This window comes from Hippoglossus stenolepis, chromosome 10 (assembly GCF_022539355.2).
Source record: "Hippoglossus stenolepis isolate QCI-W04-F060 chromosome 10, HSTE1.2, whole genome shotgun sequence".
Classification (NCBI taxonomy): domain Eukaryota; kingdom Metazoa; phylum Chordata; class Actinopteri; order Pleuronectiformes; family Pleuronectidae; genus Hippoglossus; species Hippoglossus stenolepis.
In genome coordinates this window covers 23,144,783-23,156,377 of record NC_061492.1, presented here as the reverse complement: position 1 = coordinate 23,156,377, position 11,595 = coordinate 23,144,783, and the positions used below count along the sequence as shown (strand labels likewise).

At 41.1% G+C, this 11,595-nt stretch overlaps 3 protein-coding genes across 7 annotated transcripts in view; 1 reads left to right on the top strand and 2 right to left on the bottom strand.

Moving 5' to 3' along the window:
- Window positions 1-11,595, bottom strand: part of LOC118116015 (histone H1) — a 311,666-nt gene that overhangs the window by 189,198 nt on the left and 110,873 nt on the right. The window lies entirely within an intron of this gene.
- LOC118116027 (histone H1-like) overlaps window positions 1-11,595 on the top strand; it is a 444,527-nt gene that overhangs the window by 339,903 nt on the left and 93,029 nt on the right. The gene's annotated exons all lie outside the window — the stretch shown is intronic.
- Window positions 914-11,595, bottom strand: part of ccdc88c (coiled-coil domain containing 88C) — a 49,365-nt gene continuing 38,683 nt past the window's right edge. Inside the window, exons 27-31 of one of the 4 annotated variants that reach the window (XM_035167290.2) lie at window positions 9,056-9,145; window positions 7,940-8,050; window positions 7,718-7,855; window positions 7,011-7,249; window positions 914-5,453 (exon numbers count right to left, since the gene is read on the bottom strand). In XM_035167290.2, the coding sequence (XP_035023181.2) occupies window positions 4,683-5,453; window positions 7,011-7,249; window positions 7,718-7,855; window positions 7,940-8,050; window positions 9,056-9,145 (1,349 nt within the window). In that variant the 3' untranslated portion in view covers window positions 914-4,682. Of the gene's footprint in view, window positions 5,454-7,010; window positions 7,250-7,717; window positions 7,856-7,939; window positions 8,051-9,053; window positions 9,146-9,833; window positions 11,302-11,595 lie in introns of those variants that run through there. The other 3 variants (XR_004697629.2, XR_004697628.2, XM_035167291.2) reach the window with 3 other exon arrangements.

Here is an 11,595-nt window from a genome sequence, read left to right as displayed (position 1 = left end):
TCTGGTTAGAGGATGTCCCCTATGTCACAACATCTGTTCCCTAAATGCTCCTGATTTTTTAAAATCAGGATCCATGAATCATTCATTCACCACATGCTTCCATGTTTCCAAGTTCTGTGGAAATATGTTCTGTTGATTTTGTGTAATCTTGCTTAAAAACAAACATACAAACCAACCAACAAACTAATGGAAAGGGATGCAAACATAACCTCCTTGGCAGAGGTAATGAATCCCAACAGGACACACATGAACACAATTTAAAATAAGAGCAAAGATTCTGAATATCAGAGGTTTTGTATTTCAACACATCTGAAAACAAATTCAAAACACATTTTCACCTTGTCATTATGGGTTACTGAGTGCATATCAATGGATAATCGTAAATTTATCGAATTAAACTGAAATCTATGACTGGAAGGTCTGACAACATTCTGATTGGACTGTACAAGTAAATGTTTACCAAAACACACTGATTACATAACATGCCATTTGGTGGACACTTCTATCCAAAGCGACTTACAATAAGTGCATTCAACATCTTTGAGGGGCCATTTAGGGGTTCAGTATCTTGCCCAAGGACACTTCGGCATGCAAATGGGGAGGCTGAGGATGGAATCGATGACCTTCTGGTTGGAGGACGACCACTCTACCCCCTCAGCCACAGCCACAGCCACCCCACACTCAAAACTTATTAGACACAAACACAGAGAACCAGAGCAACCTTAACAAGAACTAAATAAAATGTACTTATAATGCCAATTAAACATGCATTCATGTTGAGTACTGCTCTGTATTTACATATACATGTGTGCCAATATACACACAGATCTTACTGGCACTAAGCAGCACATGTGAGGAGCACCTGCCCTAAACGAAAAAAGTCACTCAAGAAACAGACACTGCCACAAGAGCATCAGTTCAATATTAGAGATCTTTATTAGAAAACGCTTTTGAGTTGAATAACATCAGCCTCCTCAGTTACAGTAGCAGTTATTCCAGTTAGAGCAGGAGAAGTCTGTGACGTCAGTTCCACTTCACCTTCTGCTTTCACTTCCCTCACGTGACGCTGCCTAGCAGCTCTTCTTTTATTTCAGTTAAGTGTGCACAATGGTGCGAAGACACATAAACCAAGAGCGAGGGATCACAGAGGTGTCATAGAAGGAGGATGCCACAGTTTTAGAACAGTAATGCAGGTGGACTGGTCAACAAACAGGTAGTCAGCAAAGCAGAATGACACATACACAAAAACATAAACAGGCCAGACACGTACACCTTCCAGAAAGCCAATAACAGTAACATTATGAAACACACTTGCATAAAGTGTGTGTGAGATGGTGTGTTACAATAACATGAAAATTGCTTCTGTGAATAATTGTTTTTCCCATTTCGACATTGGAAAACTGAAACTGACACACACACACATCTTTAAGAAATAGTGATGAAGAGTACAGACAGAACAAAGACAACACACACCAACTGAAAACAGGTAAACAGATAAACTATCAACAGGATCATCCTACAGTGTTTCACATCATGTCACTACTATGTAAACTTCTAAAGTATTAAAACAAATCTACATCTATCAAAGCTTTACTGGAATCACAGGGTTTAACCAGTTTACAGGAATTTGTTTTGGTATCAACAAACATTTTCAAAGCTAAGTTCCAGAAGATTTTACAAAATGTATCCCAGGTCTTCTGACATTTGACTTGTTTATAAAATCTGACATCATGTACAAATGTTACAGGTAAAATAATTTAGCTCGTTGCATATTGTCATGTGATTTTTGTTCAGAATGTGAGCAGAAGGTTTAGTGATAGACTTCATTCTCACAACTCCAGTGTTACATCTTCCTCCTCCTCACTCCGCTTGTTGTCAGTCATTTCTAATGCAGGAAGGATAGATGTGTATTTAAAGCAGTACAGACATAACGTCAGTGGATCAGTGTCACTATTGTGAGATTCATTTTTTCAATTTTTTTCCCCAAGGAACACAAATTAATTTCTCCCACCTCCTTTCCATCATCTTCCTCTTCTCTCTGTTCACCACAGAATACAACACATATGTGTAAATAACCAGCGCTGACAACACTGAAAACAAAATCACCTGTGTCTGCAGGAGACTTGTGACTCATGTTTGACCTTCGGTCAAGAATAAAAGTGATAAATCTAAGAAAAGGTGACTTCATATCAAGGTGTTTTTGTGAGAACTTAATAATTTGTGAGACTGTGCCGCTAAGAGACAAACATGATGTTTAAATGTGATAAACAGGTGTGGTCGAGAGAAGTCTAAGAGTATTAGCTGGGCTGACTTAATAACATTTAAAATGTACATGTAAGGTTTGTGCCATATGACAATAAATAAAGTGTGAACCATTATATATCTGTCAGCTATTCAGTGACGTGCTGTCCCTTTAATGTCAAAGGTTATATTAGACATAGTAAGTGTTCAAAATCCGCTGTAAGGACTATTTTGTTGTAATGTTAAAATGGTTACACAGTATTATTTCCATCTGGTCATTCTGTCTAAAAACTGTTTTTTTTACTTTTCTTTTCTTTATTATATGATCTGCTAGTAATTGTGAGATAAATAGTACATTATGGATGTTGAGTTTTAATTATCTGCTAAATTTAATGTTTAGAAAACACCTTTATCAGTGTTGCAAATGTTGGGGAATCTGGAATGTCTGAGCTAAAGCACACAAACTACATCTGATCTCAGTGTTTCACTTGAGCCTCAAATAAATGGCTCATGTTGTGTCAGTGTTTGCTTACACAGCTGGCAGCAGGTAAACTCGGACTATAGTCACACACACAATGATCACCTAATGCTGGTGCGGGCGAACACAGATAGAAGATGGAAGCAAATGCCATGTGTAGTTTTTGCTTGGGAAATAACAAAAATATAAAACACAAACTGTTATTGAAGATTTTGTCCATTTCAGAAAATGCTTACTCAGTAGCTATGCTTGCTAACAGCATAGCATATGTGCTAAAGTTAAGTGTGTTAATCTCATTGTACCCTGTACAATGACAATAAAGCTTTCTATTCTATTCTATTCTATGTGCACTTACAGACAGAACGATCTGCTAGACACTGTGTATTCATTTATTTCTCATAAAAACTATTGCCACAGTAAATTAATTATAGGCACAACTCTAAATATCCAGATCACAGTGGGTCCAGGCTCAGACTCCATCGCACTCACTGTCTGTTGTGCAGCGCCTAAAACTGTGGGCTTACTTAGCATGCAGCAGTACACTGTGGTTTACTCAGCAGAGTGTGTGTGTGTCCATGCATGTGTGTGCACGCGAGTGTAAATTAAATCCAGTTCAATGGTTAGAAAAGCCACAACCAACCCCCTGAAGGACAATGTCTGTGTCTGCATCATTACATATACTGTACATGTGTGTGTGTGTGTGTGTGCGTGTGTGTGTGTTTTTGAATCTAGTGTTGGCTTGGACAGAGCAACATTTCCAGTAAAGTGTCACAGTGTTGCATGCTGGGACAGAATCTAAAGATGGAGGGAGAAAGACTATAATTTAAATGGGTGGGGCCCCTCCATCTCTGTCTTGTTTATCTGTTCATCCTCCCATCACTCTATCCATCTCTATATCTGTCAATTCATCTGTGTCCATCACAGCATCCCTCTATTTATTCTAACCTACTTTCTCTCTGTCTTTACCCCTTTTCCATTCCACTTGAATCCTCTCTCTTTGCAAGATCCCCCCGGTTTCTGTAATTCCTCTTTCCAGTGTTTTTTCTACATAACAGAGAAGAGGAAGAGGCGAGAAAAAGGGAGGGTAAATCTGATACATTCAGTTGCTCTCGTGCTTCTGGTCATCTTAACTTTAGTTCAGTCACTCTTGGTGAAGGCTAATTCATTGCCTACAATTCTGCAGAACTGCTGGCAGCCAGGTAAACATTTGCAGGGCCAGCCAGTGGGCAGTCAGAGTTCCAGCTCATAGACAAAGCCCATTGCCCCTAGTGTTGTGGTCCACAACTGGGCTGTAAGTGTTATGGATTCTCAGACTTCAGACACTGCAGCTTGCATCTCCATTTCAATAGATATTAAAATTGGAACGCTTTAAACATTTTTTACATCTGGATCATAATCTGGTCAAAACATCCACAATTCACCTCAAATACAGTCAAGAATGGAAACACCATTTAAAAAACAGCTCCTTTGGCAGCTTTGTTGCCCCAGAGAAAAGCCCATCATATGGACAGAGGCGGTTTGCTGGATCAAGCTCAACATGCTGATAACAAACAGGCAAAGCTTCATGAATTCAAGCATTGTCAGAGACTTTAGTGTGATGTTCATCTCTTAATCCCTATATATTGCATCTGCCGCCGAGAGAGTCACTTTGAGATTATGATAATGATATTAAAACCGACAGGTTTTGGTTGTTCATCTACAAGTTTGTACCAGAAAATACAAACTTTAATCCTTCATGCTGAGATGTTTTTAAATGTGACAAAGTCCTGCCCATAGACTTCCTGTGCCTGTTGCTGTATTGGAACAACGTTTGACCACAGGCTTCAAAGTTCTAAGATTTATCCACAAGACAAAGAATTTAGTCCAAAGACTGATTACATGTGCCTGAGGGTTTTGACTCAGTCCACACAGCTCCAACATTTAGCTCATGCAGACTGAAGTTAAGAGTATCTGGTTCCAGGTTTTAGACACAACCGTACTCGTACCACACTGTTTGGGGGTCGTTGTTGGGGTCAGGGGATGCTGGTGTGCTTTTTGGGCGTTCAACAGGGCTCTCACTTTCTTTCTTTAAGTGGGAGGAGTCATCTGACTGTCCCTCTCTTAACACCTCCCCTTGCTCAAAGGCCTCATTAGGCGGTTTTGCTGGCACAGCCCTGGTGGGAGTGACCATGGCGACCTCGCCATGGTGATGGTAGGAAGAGGACGAGGACGGGCCGTTCTGGGATGCAGGAGTCCTCCCCCTCTCTCTTTCTCGCTCTGTGCATCTCTCCGTCTGCAGATTCAGAGAGGATGAGTGGTGAATGGGTTGGTTTAGAAAGCTGCCATCTCCAATTTGATTGGTTGGACCAGCCAGACGGGCAGAGAGTGGCCGTTCTCTCCCATTTACTCCTCCTCCTTGCCGTCGAACTACCACATCTGATTGGCCAGGAGAGGCCTCATTTCCGCGGAAACTGTCTGGTCCACTAGAACGCAGCAAATCAGCTGAGGCCAAGCTGAAGGCACGGCTCAATGATTGGCTGGTTCTCTGGCCGAGGGGCGGGCATGAGGATGGAGACTGGCCCACTGGTTGGCGAGGTGAAGGCTTCACGCTCTGGCCTGGCCTCTGGTTGGATGTTTGTACAGTGGGCGAGACATAGCTGGTGGGAGTCACCTGATCTCTGATAGTGGGAGCTGAGGGGGCAGGACTTCTGGTGAAATAGTCAGTCATCAAGTCCTCCTTGCTTCCTGTAGAGACCTAGAGCGAGAGAGAGAGAGAATTTGGAAAAATAAGTTAGGATAGTTGGTCAGATTTTTTTTTTCTTTTTAGGCTGTAGCTCCTACGGATTACTTGAGTGATGCAGATATTTTAAAGTGACTAATGGTATGTCACTGCTGTACCAGTATATGCCACAACTGACAATCGATGCATGATACCACTTACAGGTACCACTTTCCACAAGTGATGAGATAACGTGATGAACTGATGGCATATAACCTAACGGTAGAGTAAAATATGAAGAGGTGAGTTCTTCTGTGGGGGCTGAGCCTGCAAGGCTAACCACAGCTACATATTACCCCTGAATAATAATTTAGTAGCACTTAAAATGGCACTTACTTATAGCACTTTGTAGTTTTGCTTTTTTGAAGAAATTGTACTTTCTCTATTCTTGTTGTTCTGGGTTTGTACCCTCATGGTTGAATGCACTTATTGTAAATCGCTTTGGATAAAAGCGTCAGCTAAATGAAATGTAATGTAATGAATAGCTAACGACCAAAGTCCGAGACAAGGTTTGAATGACAAAAGCTCAAATTAGACAGTCGCTCACGTCCCATATTAACGCGACTTAACCCGACTCCAAAAGTCTGAACATGACAGGAGTTCTGTTAAAGTCAGAATCTGACCCAAGACTGTTAATGTGAGCCAAAGCACTTAGTTTGTGTTACCATGTTCATAGCTTGCCTGTTTTCCCTGATTATACATGTGGGCATCTTGTTTCAACAAGCACTTATATACAGGCTGGAGGTAGATTGTTTTCAACAAACTATTTAAATCTCCACTGCCTATTGTTTGGGTGATATCAATAAATTTAACAATAAATTATTCATACATTTTGTCCAACCTGATGATTTCCAATAGATCCAGTTGGCTTTGGCTGGCTGAGCATCATCTACTTCAAATGTTAATGAACAGGTAAAATAGTAATTGTAGCAAGTAGCAGTGAAAAAAGGTTGGGCATCCTTTCACTCATGAAATAATGCAAACCTCATTAACTCATTAGGCTGTAATTCCCTTGATAGATTTTGTGAAGTGGGTCAAGAACTTTCACTGGGAATTGTCAGCTGGTGACGACTACAGTTTGATCAATTCTCTGACTTTTCAAACCTTGTGATAAGACTCAACAGTCATGGGCTCCTCTAAACAACTGTCAGAATCAATATTAGAATGCCTTTATTGTCACTGTAAGCTATGCATACAACAAAATTAGAAGTTCTACTTCTCTTTTTCATAAAAACACACACAATCAACCGCGGTATATGACCCTCAAGTCATCACACAATCTGTTCCCCCAGAATCTTCTCGCCTAGATTCAGACTGACAGACCACTCTGGCGGTCATCCATTCATCAATGCACGTACGAGGTTCACGTACTTCTTTTGTTTGTTGTAACTTAGATGAAGACACACACACACACACACACACACACACACACACACACACACACACACACACACACACACACACACACACACACACACACACACACACACACACAACACACACACAACACACACACACACACACACACCTTACCATAGGAGGTGACTTCAAGTTGCTTTCTTGTAAAAACTCTTCCAGCGACACCATCTCACTTCCAGGTGATGATGACCTTGTCTTGGTTCTAACTCCACCTCCACGCTGAGGTTGGGCCCTCTGGGGCGCGTGGTCGTATGGGAGGGTGGAGCTACGCGACAGAGTCTGCTGTGATCGGCTGAGACCCATGACATCGTCACTTGAGAGGCTGGCTGAGCGCCCCGGACAATCCAGTGAGTCTAAAACAGACACAAAATATAAGTATTATTAGCAACTGAATCTGGGCATTAACTGATTACAGAAGAGTTTTACTATAACATATAGCAATAAAATGTCATTATTTATTTAAGGTTACATGTGTAAATTTGGAAACATCCACCTGTTTACAGACTGACAGAACAGACTGCAGAACTCTTTTGTTGCTCTGTCTGTCAAAATCATAGTTTGGGTTCCAAGTAGGTTTCAGTATGTCTGTGGAGACTAAGTACTGAATGTGAAAGTGAGATATCAAATTAAGTTCACTACAGCTACTTATATCTGATTTAAAACAGGTTTGCAGTGTTTTTGGTAAATTTTTTGTGTTTCTGTTATGTGTGCGTTTTAAGTTTAGCCCTTTTAACTCAAGGCAAATATTCAGAAATAAATTTAGAAAAATTCTAAATCAAATCAAGTATTCATACAGTAATCAGCTGAACATTGCTTTGTACCTCTGCAATTCACAGGTGAGTTGGAGCTGGAGGTGTTGTGGCTGAAGTCTGCCGATCCTGGGCGACCTCCAATGTTGCCATGGTGACCAAACACAGAGTCAGATGTATTGTGGCAAGAGTCTTCATTAAGTAACAGACCTGAAAATACATGTCAAACCAAACACCTTCAAAAAAACCTTCACAAATACACATATGGTTTTATGTATGAATATCCTGAGCTACCTCTGGGTCTGCGGCTAGGGCCTGGTCCAATTCTGGAGCTGGAATTGTTGCTTAGGCCCAGTGAGGACAAGTGGTAGCTCGGAGTAGAGCTCAGAGTTTTATAGGTCTGACCTAGGGGAAAAATACAGAGGTCACTTTGCTAGAAGGAAAACAGGCAGAATTTGTTAAACCATGTTATAGTCAGGGACAGTGAGGGCCTCCTCCACTGACCAGGAGAGGTCAGTTGGAGAAAGCCAGAGACTGGGAGATGTTGGTGGATGTGGGCCAGCGGCTTACAGTCCCATCAAATATTGTCACTACCACCCTAAGACCTGAACTGATACTCTGGTCCAATACGTTGTCTACTTTGTAGAATTGACAGTTCACTGGGAGGATAAGGATGATGAAGCAAATGAGAGGAAAAGGCTGCGGTATGCAGACATGGCATTTGAGGCAGAACAACGTAGTTTGAAAGTAATAGTTTGCCCTGTGGAGTTTGGCTGCAGGGGTTTCCATGCAACATCCACCATCAGGTTGCTTAAAGATCTGGGGATACATGGACAACCCCCCCTGCACAATACCATAAAAGAAACATCGCACACTGCAGAACACTGCAGCCAATGGCTCTAGATCAGAAGGAAAGATCCCAGCAGGGCCCCAAGATGCTAGGGACATGCACCTAGGTCTGATCAACCTGTGGTGGGTCTGAATTAGAGGGTGTCTTGTGAGTAAAAGGCTGAAACGATAATGACGATAAAGTACACAACTGAAGATGTGTCCCTAACATCTGCTGGTCACTAATATCCAATCTCACAGTAGGCATTAATTAGTGCGGTAGAACGTAAAAGGGATATTCTTCATCTTGTCCTTTGTTCTAAAATGGGAAAGCGTTTAGTTTAAAAAGGCATAGAGGTAATAATGTCTGATCTACTGAGCGGGCCACATGGTTTCATAGTACTGCTGATTTATACAGCCAATCAAAGCAGGTGGTGTACAGTTAAGTTTTTATAAGCTGCGAAAATGTAAAATAGTTCAATGATTTTAAATTTGTGAAAATGTAATTGAATTTTCACTCAACTGTACTCCGTGTCATATTTAATATACATTATTGTTATTAATTGTTAATGTATTAATTACCTTGTCCGTGTCCATCTTCTCCATTGACACTCTCACTGCTGCCTCCTGGTGTACTGCTACGATAAACTCTGTGGCTCCTGTCAGTCAAACCTGCAGACCAATAAGAATGAGATGAAGAATGACTCTGGCACACTGTCCACAGAGTAACCATCAGATATAAATCCACAGGAAGCACAGTGCTGAGAGGGCGCAGGTATACAACACTGGGGCAGGGTGTGGATGCCAAGAAGAACATTAAGAATCCATTCAGACGCGCTGGAAGCGACACAACACTGTGACATCTGTTATTACTCAGCATGTGTCTCTGATTCTATGTATATAAATTAGTTTTGTTAGACTGTCTAACTAGATCTCACTCATACATGATCAAATAATCAACTTTTTTAATTCAATTTCAACAAATCAGGAAAAGGTGACACTGGTGTCTGTAGAGCAGGGGTCTTCAAACGTTTTTCAGGCCAAGGACCCCCAAACTGATGGAGAGATGGAGCAGGGACCCCCTACTATATATATAGATATATATCTATATATCTATATATATATTAAACTGGGCCTAGTGCCATGTATAAACATAGCTACCCTGCTATTGTGCATTCAATACTAAGCTATTCAAATAATACACAGGTTCATATATTCATGTTTTTATTTTAAACATGTGCAAGGTACAGGGTGGCCGTGCCACTGCCATTTATAAACATACATCTTGCATACAACACTGAGCTATTAAAATAATTCACAGATTCAAATTCAAATTTGTGGAGAAAAAAAATTTGTCCGCAGTACCTCCGCGGACCCCCTAGGGATCGCGGACCCCCTGTTGAAGACCTCTGCTTTAAAGAGAAGTGTAGTGTGTGTGTGTGTGTGTGTGTGTGTGGTATGGGTGTAAGCAGTGGATGAAAGTGGTTATCAACCACCAGACAAGCTTTCAGTTAAATTCTCTATTGTATATACAAGTAGCTCTCTCGTAAAAAGACATTTAAGGGTTTTGCTCTTAACATTTTGGGAAACCTGGGAGAATCTATTGTCAGAAATTTTAATTATGAAAAAATATAAACTGCTCAGAAGGACCAATGAGTATTGTTAAGAGACACACCTGAAAAGATCAGAACAAACATGAGAGCGAGAGGAACTGAACCACAAGCAAAAAATAAATAAATATGATTCCTGGATATAGTTTGTGTTTTAACTCTGTGATAAATGACAAATCAAAACATACTGTAACAGTAGTACTTAATATTGCTTCCATTCGCTGAAATTAGTTACCATAAGTCCCTGGTCATACGAGTCTTGTTTTTAAATTATACATTGAGCAGCTTTAGAAATTCTGACATTAGGATAAAATCCTGATTTTTTAAAAACGCATACCAGCCTCTTGTGCCAATCAAAGTCATACCTCAGAAAGAGGAAGGACGAGAGGAGAGTTACAGCAACAGACGGACGAGTTGAACTCTGAGGCAGGTAAAAGCTTTGTGTGCAGTCGCTGGTTGCCGTGGTGACCTAACATTGCCAAGCTAATGAGGAAAAACTGCAGCGAAGCTTCGTGAAGCAGGCACATCTATCTTCAAGCAACTCACAGAGCAGGAGACTGAGGACATATTCTCTTATTACAACCATTCATTCTCACTGACAGAGTCCGATCAAAAACGTTAAGGGAGGTGACAGCACGCACAAAGACACGTAAAGATATGAATCCCAAACAAAGAAGCATGCAGATATATGGCGGCGAGCCTGGCGTGCTTGGAAATAGGAGCCTGCACACACAAAAATATATAAATCACTTCTACACACTACTTACTAGTAATACCGGCCAGCTCACTGCGGACACATGCACCTGTTTGTGTTTTTCATGTTCATTTGTGCTGTTCAATGTTAGCATGTATATGTAGCATATATTAGTGTTTATGAAGAGGATGCATGTTCTACGTGTGCATTTTAAATGTGAAATACTGAAAGTCACAGCTGTAGGTGTGGGGGGCGACAGTGACATTGATGATGAGGAGGATGATGATGAGGATGTGTTGCTTGAAAATGAAGATGAGGAGGAAGATATTAGAATACTCCGTCGGCTGAGATTGACTGGCTAGTGAGGACGTCAGCTGTGATGTCAGTGGAAGACCAAAATCGCAGTCGTCTGTTGAGAGAGAGGGAGAGACGAGAGGAGGAAGGGGAGGTGGAGGATGGGGGGGCGAGCATTTTTTCTTGACTTTTACTGCGGAGAAAACGGAAGCGTTTTTGGGCAGGAGGAGCTTAGAGGGAGAGGAAATGGACAGAGAGATGGAGAAATGAAGAGAGAATGATAAACAATGACAGTGAGTCAAATAGTTGTCATGAAGTATCTGATTGACAGAATGTAAAATCACAGATGACATGCAAGAGAACCAATCAGAACCAAACAAGGACACAGAATTCTGTTGCTAAGTAAAATCATGCATTTGACTTAGGACTGAGCTCAACTCACTCTGAATTTAAACAAAACACAGTGAATGGTGGAGAGATCAGTGCACAGGAAATAACAGATTAGTTATTGGTCATGAAAGGAA